A 17,757-nucleotide genomic window follows, 5' to 3' on the forward strand; every position below is an offset into this window, starting at 1 on the left:
CACGTAGTTTCTAGTATAAAAAGATAAAACAGGCAGTGTACCTCAACCTGACCTGCCAGACAGACCTGTGGCGGGTCAGAGAAAGAATGTTACAGATAAAAAATAATAAACAACCTTGAGAACAAGAACAAAAAATTCCCCATTACTTCTTGGATGGCCAGGCTAGGAAAAAGAAGCTTGTACGTATCTCAGAATCACTCTGACCAGCAGAGGTTCTGAGAACTTCGAGGGCCCTTTTGACTCTTCCTTCTTTCTTTGCTGTTTCAGTCAAACACTCTGTTCCCCTCTCTTGCAGGGCTGCCAGTGCAGGATGGAGCCGCAGCCACAGCCCTGAGCAGGTGCTGCTGACCCCGTCCGTGGCCCAGCCTTGCCCAGCCCAGCACCATGAGTGGGTTCCTGTCCCGGCTGGACCCGCGGCGGGTGCCCTGGGGGGCGGCGGGCCATGCCCTGCGCGCCCGCGTCCTGCGCACCAAGCCCGTGGAGTCCATGCTGGAGGGCACCGGGGCTGCAGCCACCCAGGGCGCCCGGCTGGCCAAGGTGCTCACCACGCTGGATCTCATCTCCCTGGGCGTCGGGAGCTGCGTGGGCACCGGCATGTACGTGGTGTCCGGCCTGGTGGCCAAGGAGATGGCAGGGCCCGGGGTCATCGTGTCCTTCATCATCGCTGCCGTCGCGTCCATCTTGTCAGGTGGGTTTCTGGGTTATGTGCCATGTCCTGCATCCTCTCCCTTCGTGGGTGGACACCCACTCAGCACCACAAGCTACAAGGAGGTAGCACCCTGCCCCCAACTCAAAACCATTTCCCACAGGTCTCACACAGCTCATGGGGTGTGCTATCCCTCCTTGCCCCAAAGATCAGACCAAACCTTGTACTGTGAGCCAGCAGCCAAGCACGATTATCCTGATCAGCTGCCAATGGCTTCTACAAGAATGGAGCCTGCTGGCAGTATTTTGGAGATATTTGAGAGTTTTGGAGAGTGTGTCCTAGGCCAAGAGTGTGGCCAAGCCACAGGACTGGAGCGAGAGCTTGTAGGAAACTCAGTTCCAACAGGAAGGATGTCAGTGGCTTGGGCAGTACCAGGGCCAGCTTCTTTTGTTGGCACGGCTAACAGTTAAAAAATTCCTCAATTAGTTCTGGAGTTGATTTCATTGGCTCCCATTCATGCAGGGTCAATCTTTGAATTTCCAAACAAAAAAAAATCAACAAACAAATGTGCAGGGAGAGAGAAATGATATATTTTAGTGAAAACATAGTGAATTCTGTCTCCTCTGTAGGAACCCAGCTGAGCATATGGCTTGAGCTGCAGTTTCTCCATGAAGCCAGTACTCCTGGCATTTGTCCTTTCCAGATCAGTGCTAACACGATGATGTGATGTTCCTGCTCTCTCTGCTCAGAGGACTTTGTATGCTATGTCAGTCTGGTATCCAGCTTTTGTCTGTGGGTTGAGTAAAGAAACCTCAGCAAATGGCAAAGGGCTTTGATAGAAGACAGGAAGAGCCAACACAGCAAAGTGACCCAGATCAGCTTTTCAAAACTCTGGATTTTTGTCATGAGAGGTGAAAGCACATTATGGTCTTTCCCAGGAGTTTGCAGTGCTGCTCCATGGAGATCCCACCAGAGCGAGTGGGAGTTTGAACCCCTGATGTCCTTGCAGCCCAGAGACACAACCCTGGCACAGCCAGGGGTAATCCTCAGGCTCTCTCCAAAGCCCACAACAAGAGCTGAGAGTTTGCAATGAGATCCAATGCTTATTTGGGTGCCCAACACAACAAATGAACCAAAATGCTTGTTTTTTATCCAAGTCAGTAGATAGCATCAGTGTCTCTCCTTCCCCACTGCAAAGGTTTTGTTGGCAGTGATGCAAACCAAGAGCAAGCGGAGTTTGGGTGGGTCTCTGCTAACAAAAACACCCTGTCCTCCAAAAGGGGTTTTTTCACCCCAGACATGAGCCTTGCCCCGCAGCAGGAGCTCCTCCCGCCTTTGCCCACAGGAGCCTGCGCCGCTTCCTGCTCCGCTTTCATCTCCCCTTGCTTTTGTAGCCCTGGGAAAGTGCTTTGTGAGGGATGCAGTGTTTTGATAGTCTCCTTGGCTGCTTCCTCACTTCAGCGTTAACGCTGCTGTTGTTTGTAACAGCAACACTTTTTTGGCAAGTAAATCCAAGCAAGAATTCAGGAGCTGGACAGGCTGTTAGACTCCTTGGGGATGTGATTTCAGCTTTCCCATCGTGGTCACGCCTGGTGTGCCAGGCATCAAGTTTGGGCAATTGTGCACTAACAGATTTTAAGGAACTTTTTCTTTGTCCATCACAGATCACTAAGTCAACCACCACTGCTTGCAAAAGTGAGCCCAGAATGGTTTTGGATTTTAAAAACCCCCAAAAACAGACAAACCAAAACCATCCAGGTCACGTGGCTTCCCAAGGAGACAGCCATAGAGAAGCCCTGCCATAGGGAAGCCTCTTTGCACTATTAAGCCTGGTTTCAGAAAGGGACTTCTCCAATTTCATCTACTCTACAAATTCTACTTGTGCTTTCCATAGTTTTAAGCAACACATACCTCAGGGTGCTTACACATACATCAGGGTGCTTACAAACACACTATAATTGATTAAACTGATAAATTAAGTCTCTTCTGTTCTCCCACTAGAAGGCTTTTCATTCATCTCTCAAGTAGAAATGCTTGCCCAGCTTCCCTCCACAAAGCCTCCAGAGCACTTCAGGCTCCTGCCATCAGCTGCAACTGCCAGCATTCCCCACTTTCACCCCTGTTTATCCAAAACCCCTCCTTAGCAAAAATCAGCAGTTTGCATCTCAGCCAACCCCATCACCCTCTCCACAGCCTTTCCCACCAGCCACTTTTGTCCCTTTAGTGATCTTCTCTCCTAAAGCAATAACCTTGTTTGGAGCACAGTGTCACACTCTTACCTGATAGTGGTACAGGGACAGGATCAGCAGCAGCCAGGATGGAGCAGGGCAGAGCTGAGCATGTGCCTCAGGGGCTGCTGGCTGCAAGATGAGGGCTGTGCTGACTGGCTGCACCTGCAGCTGCCTGGGTGGAGCTGGAGAGATGGGAGTCCTTGCTCTGTGGGAGCTTTCCTTATGGAGCTGCCTTTTATATATCAGCCCATGGTGATAATGAAATGCAATGGACAGGCTCAGTGGCTTGATGAAAATAATATGCCTTCCTCAATAAGTTGTCTGCTCTTGGTTGATGAAAGATGGTCCCTCTGGATTTCTTGTGTGGTAGCATGAATTATTTGGAGTTACCTCCAGAGCAGCTGAAAGGCCTCTCTCAGAAGTTATTTTTCACCTGAAACATCACTGCCATCATGCCAGTGCCCTGTGGGATGTCTCATGGTTCCTGTGCAGCCTTGTGCCAAGTATCAGTGGCAGAGTCAACACCCACATCACAGCCACCACCGTGCCAGCACACCAACAGCACCAGTTCTCCTGCCACCAGTTGTGCTGCCCAGTGGCTGCTCTGTGGATGGGATCTTGGAAAGACCAAGACCACTCAGCTGTGTTTATGTCCTGCTGAACAATGTCAGTAACTGTATAATTACACAACTGTAATGACTGTCGCACCAACTGCACAAGGGTAGCAGATATTCAGGGAAAGGAAATTATCCTCTGTAGAATGCTCTTTCAAAAAATGCACCGTGTTGTCTTGTTTTCTTCAGAAATTGCAAACACTCTTGATTGGGGGGAAGAAGATAAATCTGTCTCCAAATTAAACAGTTATGACAGGGAGGATGTGTCCAACCTGTCTCTGCAGTTCCAGAGCTGGCCTGGCTGTGCAGAAGCACTGGGAGAGCTGCATTCCTCTGGATACAGGGGAACAAGGTGCTGAATAGCTTGAACTGCCAAGCAGTAACTAAAACACAGTTTTATTGTGCAGTTAGATTGTAAAAATAATAATAATAATAAAAATATTAATAATAACAACAATAGTAATAATAATACAGTGCAAATGCAGCAGACATTAGTATATATTAAATATATGTTTGTGTTTAATACATGCTGACACCTAATGGTGATATTCTCAATGTATTGCTGTACCCAACCCCTAGTGAAAAACAGCTCTTCTATTTTGGGATCCTAGTAGAATAATCAAAAACTCCAACATTTTATACATATTCATTTCTTTGCTTTAGCATTATCGTTGTGTATTGATAACCATCCTCTTCAATCATTATCTTGTCGTTGGCTAAAACGAGAGCTGCCTACAAGAAAGAGTGTATATATATGTATTTGTAAGGCCATCAGAGAGAGAAACTAGATACTTGTCTTCGTCAGAGCACCAGTTTCATAAATCATTCAGGCCTGTAGTTATCTGTGAACGCTGTACCTTTGCCGAGTGCATGCATTTTTCATCAGCTTTGAATAATGACTGTCGGTAGGGCTGGGTGGATGATGGAAACTTCTTGTGGCTCCTGTTGGGCTGCTTTACAGAAATCAAGTTTTGAAGAGTCCCATTGCAAAGCAACCCACATTCAAGTTAAGCAGTGAATGGAATATAAAAATCCTCCAAAAGCAGGAAAACAAGCACCACCAAATTCAGCTTAAGAGATTCAACAACTCTGTGTTTGTACAGTGTAAAAACAGCACTTAAGGAAGAGCAGCCACCTCATAACATTTTCATAAATTATTCAGTCCCCTCTCTGTACTAAACTGATTGCAAATTTGAAGCAATTATTATCTTCCAAATGGAGAATATCAGCTGATAGAGAGCTCAATAATTACTATGTGTTTACTTAAGGGTAGTAACAGCCCTTAACCAATTTACCCATATGAACATCACTGGGGTCTTTGGGGCAGGAGCCTAATCAGTGTTAAACATGCAGGACCCTTCCAGTACTTGTCCTGAATAATATTTGGGGAATTTGAGACTAAGTACATCCATTCATTTTTTTTAAAAAAGCTAATGGTTGTTTTAATACATCAACGTGTCAGGGTCAGGTTTTTATTAAAAATTATCCTGGCATAGTAAGCGCACAAGGAGTTCAAAAAGTATTGAAGTCTGATGAATCCTCCTCCCAAACGTTTACAGTTAAATACTTTTTGCTTTTCTTTTCTTCTTCTGCACAGTTAGTTTTGCAAATATTCTTTAGAAGATTTAAATATAATATTTTTAAAGTGTTAAAATAAGTTATGTTCTCTATGTAAGTCATCTTCAAACTCCTCTTGCCTTGGTTTGAACAAAAGCAGGGATGATCAGGACAGTGCTCATGCCTGGATCTGCAGAGAAACAATGCAGGATGAGTGTTTGGAGATTGGAAGTTTGGGGCAGGGAGAGGTGTAGCCTTCTGTGGCATCTTCCTCTGGGATTAGACTGTGCAGCACTGGTCCAGGATCCCATGTAAATATCTGGCTGGTTTGAAATATTTCCTAGTGGAAATATTTCTGGTTTTTAAGCCAAGAAATAGGGTAAGGAGGGTCACCATGCGATGTCTTTGTGTTCCTGATGTTGGCTGCAGTCCTGACACCTCCTAGCACCTCCAGGAAGGTGACACCAAGGCATTTTTACTTTTTCCATTTCCCAACCTCTTTTTCCTTACACCTCTTGCTCTTTTTCCAACCAGGTGTTTGCTACGCTGAGTTTGGCGTGCGCGTCCCCAAGACCACGGGCTCTGCCTACACCTACAGCTACGTGACTGTGGGGGAGTTCGTGGCGTTCTTCATCGGCTGGAACCTCATCCTGGAGTACCTGATCGGGACAGCTGCAGGTGCCAGTGCCCTCAGCAGCATGTTTGACTCCCTGGCCAACCACACCATCAGCCGCTGGATGATCAACAGCGTCGGCACGCTCAACGGCCTGGGTGCGTCCTGCTGGGCTCAGATACCTCCATTAATTCAGGCCTCGAAAGTAATTGGAAGCTCGTCAGGAGTCAGGCATGGATATTAGGCTTCATTCATTATTTACTGTCTGGCTGGCTCTGGTATTTTGCCTCAGCAGCCTGGCGCACAGGCGGGATTGGAGGGGATGGGATACGGGATATTTTGAGCCCCTTTGGGATGAGCTGGCGTTTAGAATATGTGCACAGAAATAGCCAAATGTCAGAGGGTAGGGGCAGCACAGAAACCCTTCACCCAGTGCAAACACTCAGCTCAGTCCCCTTGAGGCACGCACAGAATTTTGTTAGAGAACACAAGCTGGTGTCTGCTGTACTGCCGGGGACTGGGGGCTGTGGTGGTCCTGTATGACCAGCAGTTCCAGCAAGAGTCCATGAATCCTACCAGTAAGCAAACCAGCCAGCTGTCCTGTACCTGTGTCATGAAAACTTCTTGGCTGATTGATTTTTAATGAGTCCTTGGCAGATACACGTTATGCAAATTGGGACACAGTCATTGGTTTGCTGCTCTCCCAAAGTCTGAACAGTGTCTTGAGACATCAAGATTTATCACCTTAATTAAATTAAACAACTTTAGCTGATGGAGGCACATGCCTCTGGAGACCACTTTTGCAATGAGACCAAAGAGTTCTGCAAAACTTCAAGGTCTGAAAAGTGTTTAAAACTACCCCACAGAGATCCTGGATATTCTGTGGATGGAGAGTAGCACATCTTTTTTCTCTCACATAGGAAAAGGGGAGGAGTCGTATCCTGACCTTCTTGCTCTGGTCATTGCTGTCATTGTCACCATCATTGTGGCCATGGGGGTGAAGAACTCAGTGGGACTGAACAACGTGCTCAATGTCATTAACTTGGCAGTTTGGGTCTTCATCATGATTGCTGGTCTGTTCTACATCAAAAGTGACAACTGGGCTGAAGGGCAATTCCTGCCGTTCGGATGGCCAGGGGTAAGTCCTGGGAGCACGGGGGGACACACAGCACCTAAATGCTGCTACACACTCAGCCTTGCTCATGGTGTACACACCAATTCTGCTGCACCCTCCAGATCCCACCCCTGCTAAATCCACCTGTGCTTTGGCCAGGGACCTCCAAATCCCAGGAGTGCAGGATTGGATCCGGACCTGCTCTTTCCACCAAACTCAAAGAGTACGGCAATGCTTCATCTCCTAACTCCTCTTAGCACAAACTCAGAACTTTTCCAAAATGTCCTTCTGCAGAGTCAAACTCCTCATGGAAGTATCCCCAAGGAAATGCCACTAATTGCCAGGCAATGGAGCAAAATGCTGTGGCTATCTGAGACAGGGAGCTCCAGAGAGCTGGCTCAGCCTCTGCGGAGTGGGGAGATACTTTTGTTGGCTGGTTTTCAACAACAATGTTCTCAAGCATTTGTTTTGAGCACTTCATAATGCCACCTGCCAGCACTTATTTTATGGATGTTCCCTCAAAGCTTACTGAGAATTTGGACATATTTGGCTTTTTTAGCTTGCTTGCACTGGTTTTTATCCAAGGATGAACAGAGACTGAAAATATCTCAGCTGGCCTAAACCCAAGATAATTTCTCAGATTTACACTGCTCAACTCCACTGGGGTTTTATGCAGAAAAATAAGCAAGAAAGTAAAGTAAACCATGAATCTTGGTTATTGAAAGGGTCCCAAACTGCCACATAGTCCCTGCACCTTCATCCGGTAAATCAATGCCTCTTTTACAGAGAACAACAGTAAGCAGAAGTGCTCTGAGGCTCACATGAGAACAGAGGTCATATTTACCTTTGGGTTGTGCTTGTGTTGTTATACCATACAATAGGATTGAAAAAGAGAAAATGGAAAATATCTGTTTTGCTCCAATTCAATGCACTAAACATCTCTTGGGGAAAAAAAAAAAAAAGTTTTAAAAGATAGATGCATACCCAAAACACAAAAACCTCAGTAGGGTGGTCTCATCCTTTTCAGCTGGTGCATGGTCTCACAAGTTGTTTGTAAAAGTAAATCCACCACCAAATACAAGTGTGAGATCCCCAGCAGCGTAGGGCATATTTTAAAAGGATAATTACAGACAGTCCCTGAAAGAGGTGAGTTTTACTGTGTGCAGTATCGCTAGAGAGCTGAGATGACAGAGGTGTGATGGACAGGTGGTACCCAGCAAGCTGCAAAGGTTTCACAGCTCCAGATCAGCCAGGCATTCTTCACCCTGCTCCCGTGTTCCTTTCCTATAAATGTCCTCACTAATACTGTATATTTTTAAAAATCACATTTAAAAAAAAATAACCAAACAGTACAAATAATTCCTCATCCAAGTGCTCCAGTGTGTGCTCCTAACCTGTCTGCAGCTTCCAAGCAAAACAGAGGTTGTTTGGGAAGCGGCTCACATCTGACGGCTGCTGCTCTCTCCTGCTTCCTCTGCAAGAGGATCTTGCTGCCACATGAGACATCTTGCTAAGGCAGAACATGTAAACATCTTCCAGATCCCTACTCATAAAAATGGATTTGGGGTGGAGGATTGTTAAAGCAAACCTGAAATTGGTTGATTGTCTGCTCTGACACTGGCAGGATCTCCCGGCGTATTCAGGCACTGCAGGTTTGTGGGGTGAGCTGCAGATGCCTCCATGGCTCAGGGCACAGTTGAAATCTTTTCCCCAGATCAGATTGACGGCTTAGGGGTGCTCTCAGGGTCAGTCCCCAGAGCTACATGTACACCCCCTGACCTGTGGCCACTCACCCTTTAGCTCAGACAAGGCACAACAGCACTGCTCCATTTTTGCTCAGCTCCCTCTCCCTGGCTGGGTGTCAGCCTCCCTTCTGGCACCCAGGATGTTTGATCCTCCCCACAGGTGCTCAAGGGGGCTGCAACCTGTTTCTATGCCTTCATTGGCTTCGACATCATTGCTACCACAGGAGAGGAGGCGAAGAACCCCAACACCTCCATCCCCTACGCCATCACGGCCTCGCTCGTCACGTGCCTGACAGCTTATGTGTCTGTAAGTAGTCCCTGCACAGGTGTGAATGTGCATAAATATGTATGTGTGCATAAAAATATATATAAATGTACCATGTGAGTCCTTCTGGGCACCTGCACAGTGCCTGCCAAGGCTCCTCTCCATTTGTCCCCAGGCTCCTGTCACCTGACAAGACCCCTCTGCCAGCTGCAGGGACATGGTGGCAGGCAGTTTTTTTTTTCTTGTCCCCATCCACAGCTATTTTTGCACCCAGGAGAGAAGCAAGGAAGGAGCAGCAGCATTGCAGCATCCTTTCTCTGTGTTTCTGGGAAAAGCAGCACTGCCTCTGCTGGAGATATGGGAGAGGATCCAAGTGAGGGGAAGGAGAGGCAGGGATGGCTGTGTGAGATTGCACTGCTCTGCACCCCAATAAAAACATGCCTGTGCTCAGAGATTTTCCTTGCAAAAGAGCAAAAATTAGTTATGAAGGAGAAAAAACACTGTTCTGATAATTTCAAAGAAACACACCTCTCCTGCATGGGAATGGGCTTCTCATGAAAACAAGTTCTTTGACTCAAATAGAGCCAGAGTGCTGCTCCAAGAATGCAATCTGGATTTGGGGTCTGACCCAGCATTATTTCCCACACAGGAATGCAGCCAAAGTGAGTGTTACTAACCTTGCCAGCCTCACCAGTCCCACTTGACTCCTGCATCACCCTTGAAGCGAGGTTCAAGCATCCCCTTCTTGCCTTTGAGTAGCAGAGACTAAGACCCCACAGTTTTCAGTATTAACCACCCTAGAACAAAGTACAAACAGACCAAATTCCAGCATCTTACATTCCCTCCACCCTGAGAATCTCCAGCAGTCCCCAGTGCTGATGCTGACAGCCCTGTCCTGCTCCTCTTGCCTTGCCCAGGTGAGCATGATCCTCACGCTGATGGTGCCCTATGATGCCATCGACACCGAGTCCCCACTGATGGAAATGTTCGTGGTCCATGGCTTCTATGCAGCCAAATTCATCGTTGCCATCGGGTCCGTGGCTGGCCTCACTGTCAGCTTGCTGGGCTCCCTCTTCCCAATGCCCAGAGTCATTTATGCCATGGCTGGTGATGGGCTGCTCTTCAGGTCAGTCATACCCGTGCTGGCATTTATTTCTGGCCTCTTGGAATGTGAGGGGAAATTGTTCTGGGGGTTTTTGGGGTCCCACACTGCCACTACAGGGAGCAATGGGCATGCACAGACATGGTGGGTGCAGAATAGGGCACAAGCCAAAGCGTTGTCCTGGGGGGAAAATATCAGAAGCAGTCTACGCTACAGTTTCTCATGTGGTGCTATTACCTAGAGATTCTGATTATGTGGGGATGAGTGTTTAATTCAAGAGCTGCTTGCAAAGGAGAGCAGTTAATATGGATAAAATATGGGAAGTATCCAAGTGCTCATTGCGGAGCTGGTCAGACCCAGATCTAACTCCAAATTCAACTTCAGCACTGTTGCCAGTCCCCACCTGGAATCAAAGTTCCAAAAAGCAACAAGACCTGAAGGGATCCCTGAGACTGTCCCCTGCAACTAGGGAAAGGTTATTGCAACTCTGTGATTTTAACTTTCTGTGATTGTTCTGTGCTCCAGGTTTTTGTCTCACGTCAGCTCTTACACGGAAACCCCTGTCGTGGCTTGTATCGTGTCTGGGTTCCTGGCAGCTCTGCTCTCCTTGCTGGTCAGCCTGAGGGACCTGATTGAGATGATGTCCATTGGCACCCTGCTCGCCTACACGCTGGTGTCCGTCTGCGTCCTGCTCCTCCGGTACCAGCCCGAGAGCGACATCGACGGCTTCGTCAAATTCCTCTCTGAGGAGCACACCAAGAAGAAGGAGGGCATCCTGGCTGACTGTGAGAAGGAAGCTTGCTCTCCTGGGAGTGAAGGAGAGGAATTCTCTGGCCCACCGACCAACACGTGCGGGGCAAAAAATCTGCCGTCGCTAGGAGATAACGAGATGCTAATTGGGAAATCCGATAAATCCGCCTACAACGTGAATCACCCCAACTACGGCACCGTCGACATGACCTCGGGGATAGAGGCAGATGAGTCTGAGAACATCTATCTCATCAAGCTGAAGAAGCTGATCGGCCCTCGCTACTACACAATGCGGATCCACCTCGGGCTGCCGGGTAAAATGGATCGCCCGACAGCGGCCACCGGCCACACGGTCACCACCTGTGTGCTCCTGCTCTTTGTCCTCATGTTCATCTTCTGCTCCTTCATCATTTTTGGGTCAGACTACATCTCTGAGCAGAGCTGGTGGGCTGTCCTCCTGGTGGTGCTGATGGTCCTGCTCATCGCCGTGCTGGTGTTTGTGATCCTGCAGCAGCCAGAAAACCCCAAGAAGCTGCCCTACATGGCCCCGTGTCTGCCCTTCGTCCCTGCCTTCGCCATGCTGGTCAATATCTATCTCATGCTGAAGCTCTCCACAGTCACGTGGATCCGATTTGCTGTCTGGTGTTTTGTGGGTGAGTCCCAGGTTCATTTATTTTTATTTTTTCACTGACACTCTTTTAGAAGGGTGTTGATAATAGCAACTTCCCTAATTAGAGTGCATAGTCTAATGCCTGGGAAATACCCAGTCCTTCTTATTTGCCCCTTGCCATCCTGAAGTTTTTAGAAATCTCATTTTATCCAGCCCCTGAACCACAGCTAAATGGAAAATTACACCTCCAGAAAACATCAGTTTCATGGAAGAGAATGACTCCATGCAAAGGTGACTATTTTGATGGCTTTTTTGATGCAAGGTAGGCGGGTTCTGGAAATTGCCTCACAGGCAGGTTTTGTACAGAAATCAGCCTGATTTCTTGCTGTCACCCACTCAAGCTTTTCAGCAGCCCACACCAGCAGTATTTCAGCACTGCTTCTCCAAAGTCCAGAGCTGCCCAATCCTAGAAGCCCTGTGCAAGTCAGATCTATAGACTGTATCTCCTTTTAGCTCAAGCCCTTAACTTCTGGGTAGGGCCATCTTAGGACTCACAGACTCTGTTGTGGATCCTTTTTTCCCCAAATTTAGGCTTTCTGACACATAACCAGGAGCCTAGCATATGCATAGTGCTTTACTTTGCAACCCACTTAGTCCACAAACCCAAGAGAATAAAGCAGATCTCATAGCTCTCCAAGCTGAGCCATTGGGCAGGGGCTGTCATCTGCATTTTTGGGCCAGAGAAGACATACTCAGTGCTTTTTTGGCCCTTTAGGTCAATAGGCGAAGCTGCAAATCCAGAAGAAAAGATCACTCCAAAGCATCAATTTAATCTGCTGTGATTAAGCACTTTCCTCTGTGGGTACAACAAATAACTCTTGAACTGCCAGCAATGGCAACAACTCAATTAAACCACTGCCGTTAGGTGTGATGAGCTCCACCAGCCCATCCATGGCTGTTGGGGATGGGACATCCCATTGGTTTTTCTGGCAGAGATATGTGATCCTGATTTAACCTCACATCAGTCCCCCATGGCTAGTCCATGGCATGGGGAGTCTGCATTTCTCTGTGAGGATGTCTGGGGTAGGTTAATCCCATTATCCACCAGAAATCAGATCTCTGGGTATATTTGCTGCCAGTGAAAGCATTTGTGCATGAAGGTGAAATCAGGCAGGGCTAGCAGGCCTAGAGTAGCTGAGGTCCAACCCTCTCCCTCTTACCCACCCCAGGTCTGCTCATCTACTTTGGCTATGGGATGTGGAACAGCACGCTGGAGATCAGTGCCCGGGAGGAGGCCCTGCACCAGAGCACCTACCAGCGCTACGACGTGGATGTCGACCCCTTCTCCGTGGACGACGGCTTCTCCTTCGCCCCCGAGGGTGAGAGCTACCCGGCCTGGGGTCCTTCTGAGGACAAGAGCTTCTCGTACCAGCAAATGGCGGGCGCCAAGGAAAGCCATCGGACAAGTAGCAGGTCGAAAAGCAAAGGCCGGCACAAACCGCCCTCGGATGCTCTGATCGCCAACGACGAGTTGGACTACTCGCCCGAGTAGCGGACGGGCAGCGGGGCGCCGCGCCGCCCAGGCGATGACGAAGGGTCCCCGTGGCTCCCCCATCCTGCCCCATCCTCCCCAGGTCCTCCACCACCGCCCTGCTCACCTCTGGTACTCGGGACACGCTCTGCGATCGCCGCTGACCCCGAACCAAAACCGCCCGTGGCCCGTCCCAGCTCCACCAGTGGGGTTCTGCTCTGGTGAATGCCGGCTGATCCCCCAGCACCGGCTGATCTCCCAGCACCAGCTGCACCTGTGAGGCAGCGGAGTGGGAGATGTGCCAAACCAGGAGGGTGTTGGGAGGTGGGAGGAGCCGCATGAGGGGACAAGTCAAATTGTCCCTAGGGAAAGTCCACCCGATGGCCACAGCAGTGGGATGCCACCCTAAAATTTTTTGGCACTTTCTTGACATGTGTGTTTTTTTCCCTTTGATCCACCTAGAAATGATAGCTGAGCCACAGGCACAGAGAGGTGGGTAGGTACAAAATGGAGATGGATACACTCTTCCCTGGGAGTAGCTCAGAGATCATAGTTGGTTCCATCACACAGTGGCCCATTCTGGTGCACTGCACAGAGCAGTGCTTCCCCAAGGCCATCCCCACACCCCAAACCCCAAAACTGTTATTCAAAATTAGTCCTTGTCTCAGTCCAACCTTAAGTCCCAGCACAGCCCAACACCCCAGATCTGAGGCTGGGAGCCTGATCCCATTCCTGGTCACAGTGAGGGCTGTGACTCACTCTTGGCTCAACCCTCTTTGTACAAATGGTCAACAAGGCCCACACATTCCTCTGAGCATCACCGGTCTGAGGTTAGGCACTGCTTCCACCACCTTGTGTCTTTTACAAAAATGACTGTGCTGTCATTCCCTCACCGTGCTGGGCACCTTCCAGTGCTCACTCTGCCCTCAGTGCTCCGGGTACCCACCCGTGCCCTCACAAAACAGCAGCATCCATGGGTCAGCCACGTCTTGGCAGGGCTGGGCCACGGGTAGCAAGCGGGGAGGACTTGGCAACTGAAATCTGACTCCCTACTGCCATCTGCACCTTGTACAATATTCTCTGGTTTTGACCTTGGCTTGGTGGGTGCTGTATGAAAAACACTTGAAATGCTGCTCATTCCGTAAGTGTCCGTATTTCAGTCTGAAACCAAACAGAGCTGGTGGCTAGTGGGGCAGAGGTGGCCAGCAGGGGGATGTTAAACCCCCTGAACGTGGCCATGGCCCCCAGAAGTGCCATCAGACTCCCTGCTGCCTGTGTCCCCATAGAATCATCGGTCAGCAGAGGTGGGGTTTGGTCAGTGATTACCAGCAGGTCCAGTTGTGGAGCCCATCATGCTTCGTGTAAAACATTGTGGTGGAGGAATATTTTTTGAATAAACAATAAACAAAACACATCAGGCAACAACTCCCATCCTCCCCCCAGCAGCCGAAGGCTGCAGATGGATCCATCCCAGAGGATCTAGTGCAGCCCAGACCAACCCCCAGTACCATGGGCTGCTGCTGGCATCCCAGGGGTCAATTTAATATCAACAGGGGCAGGATTTCCAATATGGAAACATCCTTGTGGATACTGAGATTCTTTAATGCTTTGGTACACTGGATGAGGCTCAGGCTCCCAAAACACCTGCCTGGTACCCTCTGTGGGCAAGAAGGTGCAAAGGGTGCCTGGACCTGTGCCTATTCCCATCACTCCTGGGATGCAAGGGCTTGATGGAGACGCTCTGCCTGGGGCTGCAAAAGTATCCCTCCAGCTCCTGTCCCAAGCAGTGGCTAACTACAGTCCTTTTCCCAGTGGAGAAGAACATCCAATTCTGCAGATCTTAACCTGGAGTGCTCCGAGCAAGCCAAGGGAAGTTCGGCTTCTGCAGCAGCTTCAGGGTGGGAGTGAGGATTTGGCTACAGGACCTGTAAGCTTTGCTTTGACTCCTGCTGCCCAGCCCTACCACGCTTCTACAAGGAGAAATACTGAGTGTGTCCCACTGAAAAGCTGTTGCAATGTGCACTGTTCACGGGCCAGTTCAGGAAACCTCTGCAGCAGCACTGAGCTCTTCCTGCGACGGTCACTGCCCACCCATGCTTGGCTGCTCTCATCCTTGATGCCTTAGAAGTACCCAAGAGAGATGGCACCTCGCAGGTCTGGATGTGTTTTCAGGGAGAAAGATTGATGTTATTTTCCTACCAGCTCTTGTACTATACCATATCCAAGGCAGTCGTTTTCGTCCTGCTTCCACACGGTATTTGGGCATCTGCCAAGCCACAAACTCATGCCCAAGCACCCTGTTGGGTCAAAGCCCTTTCTTCTTGCAGCCTTAATCTCTTGCTACGGAGCAGTTACCAGTACCAGTGTCTGTCGTCACGTCCGCTCTAGTCACGCCGTATAATTTGACAAGGCCTTTACCCCTTGCTCTTTGGTGTCTGTAGGAACTTCTCCATTGGATCTGAGCAGCCTTTTGGCTGCCCCATTCCCAGTCACCCGTCCTCCTTCTCCTTCCCGGGGAAGTGCTGGTGCAAGATGTCTGTGCCCCATCCTGGGACCACCAGGGAACAGCATTTGATGCCACCACGGCGCTGTCAGATGTGGATGAGCTGCTGTCAGCCCTTGCCGTGCTGGGGGTGGGAGCTGCACCACATCCCATCCAACAGAGGTGTTAAAGGAGAAGGTGAACAAGCCACAGGTCTTGGGGTTTTGCCAGTGGCCAAAGGCTGGGGTTACAGGATCCCTGCTCCCTGATCTGGGTGGCAGCTCCTGGGAGATGTGCAGGTTCAGCCTCTGGCGACTCACGTGCTCTCTCCTGTAGCAGCATTGGGCTCTTCAGTGGGCACTAGCAAAGGCTGAGAAGGCAAAATGTCCAGGTGTGGCCATCACCTCTGGGCACTGCTGGCCAGGGGGCTGAGAGGAGGTGCAAGTGCTTATTTTGCTGTAATCCCAACTCCAGCCTTTCCCCGGCGTGCCCTGAGGGAGGTTGTCACATCCCTGAGCCGTCAGGAGGACATGGCAGGGCGGGACCATCCTGCTCCCACCTCTGGTGAGAGGCACAAAGCCCCTCCGTGCCTGCCTGCCCTCCACGGGGCACATGCCCTGAGGGGCCAAATGCATGGTACAGGGGGAGCATAAATACCTCAAACCTTCCAGGCCGACTCTGTAAGATCTCAGCCCCTCCACAAATTCACTCCACACGGTCATGACCCCTCAGTCCGAGGCCCAGCACTCTGGCATACTCCACATGGCAGCAAAATCACACCCCAGCAACATGGGATGTTGTAAATCCAGCTTGTAAATGACCTTCACTTCGTTTTGTTCAGTCTTTCTGATGTATATCTTGCTTTGTTTTTTTTGCAGGTGGTACTTTCTGGTGTAGCAATTCTCTGCAGTTCTGGTATGAAGTTGGTGTATTTGTTAAAAGCAGTTTGTTCTATCCTTTTTTTTTTTTTTTTTGTGGTTTCCAGAAGCCCATTGGTGCACTGTACAATGGGGTCTTGTAATGTGTCATGAGAAAGAAAAAAAATATGCAGATATGTTATGGAGTGATTTTTATTTTCAAATGAAGGTGTTGTTGACAACTATACATATAATACATATATATATATAATCAAGATACTAAGAAAAAAAAAACTAAATTTACCAAAATCTGTATATTTTAATAAATGCATAAAGCTTTATTGTGTGCCTTTACATTTAAAAATCAAAGAGGAACTGAGGGATTTATAAAGAAAGCCAGAGACAAATATGTCTTAGAAATAGTTTCCATAGTAATGTAAATCTTTTAAATGAAAGACTAAACCAAAAAGTAATAATAATAAAAAAAATTCCCATGTAAATTTTGTTTAGCCAATCAGTACCTGAAGTTCTGATATTTTTCAGTGCTAAATTGAAGCTAGAAATTAAAAAAATCTTGCTTTAAGTGATTCAAAAAATCCATTTTAGAAGATCCATTGCAGCAGGCTGACTTGGTTATTTACTTGTAGTGTTGCGAGAGAAAATGGTTATTTGTTTACACAATAAAAAACAGGGGGAAAAAAAAGAAGGAAAAACATAAAGCAAATGACCACAGGCTGACTCTTGCAATGCAAAGGCACCAATCTGGTAGCACTCACCTTTCCCTGGAGGAGCCGGGGTGTCACAGCACTCTCCCCTCCCTGCACGGGCAGCAGGGCTGTGGAGAGGCAGGCACAGCTGCCTGTCCCCTTTGGGGTGCTCAGGGCCACCAGTGTTCCCCCAAGGGCTCCTTCCTGCTGTCCCTGTTATCTGGGAAGTGGGGATCCTGCCAGGTGCTCTCCCCATCATGGGGATGGGATAAAGAGCTCCAGCTGGTCCTGTAAAAGCTGCAGAGAGCTCTGCTGAGTGTCAGGGACCTCCACACTGGGGTGACCACATGGCTCACAGCCACCACTCCACACTTGATGCTAGGAATGGTGTGGAGCAGTTTTTTGATTTGGGAGAATTACATTTGATCCTATTTTGAGGCTTTGGGTCAGCAAATGAGCACTAAAAGCTTTCATGAGCCAACAGTGCTGTGGCCAACCCAGACTAACAGAGCCCCACAGGAGAGCAGGGTGTTTTGGGCAGGCACAAAGCAGGTGTTTCAGCTTTGATGCTTTAAAAAAGGATCAAAGCTGAAACTAGAAAAGTTTAATGTTCTTTGTGCTTCCTCAGAACCCTTCCCCTCTGTGGTGCCAGCACTAATACCCCATCACATTCGTGGCCCCATCTCCTCACACTCCGTGCTTGCAGATGTGTATTTCCCCTGCAGCTGCTGTGAGGTTGCTTTGCTTTGTTTGGTTTTTAATTCTCTTCCCTGAAATAAAACTTCTTCCTTCCTCTGAGCAGCACTCCCAGGGCCTTTCAAGAGTTGGATTTGGGGTCAGATGCTGGTAACCTGTGGCTGTGGGCAGAGCACACAGAGCCCCAGCACCATCCCCTGCCAAGGGTCCCCAGCACCATAAGGATCGTGGAATGGG

At 48.9% G+C, this 17,757-nt stretch overlaps 1 protein-coding gene across 1 annotated transcript; it reads left to right on the top strand.

Moving 5' to 3' along the window:
• The first annotated feature begins 303 nt into the window (after positions 1-303).
• Positions 304-16,458, top strand: SLC7A14 (solute carrier family 7 member 14). The gene is made up of 7 exons (XM_059855783.1): positions 304-688; positions 5,583-5,819; positions 6,582-6,799; positions 8,681-8,827; positions 9,703-9,911; positions 10,413-11,290; positions 12,477-16,458. The coding sequence occupies exons 1-7, from the start codon at positions 385-387 to the stop codon at positions 12,797-12,799; spliced, it is 2,316 nt and encodes a 771-aa protein (XP_059711766.1). The 5' UTR covers positions 304-384; the 3' UTR covers positions 12,800-16,458.
• Positions 16,459-17,757: the final 1,299 nt, after the last annotated feature.

The sequence above is a fragment of the Haemorhous mexicanus genome, chromosome 10, assembly GCF_027477595.1.
Source record: "Haemorhous mexicanus isolate bHaeMex1 chromosome 10, bHaeMex1.pri, whole genome shotgun sequence".
NCBI lineage: Eukaryota > Metazoa > Chordata > Aves > Passeriformes > Fringillidae > Haemorhous > Haemorhous mexicanus.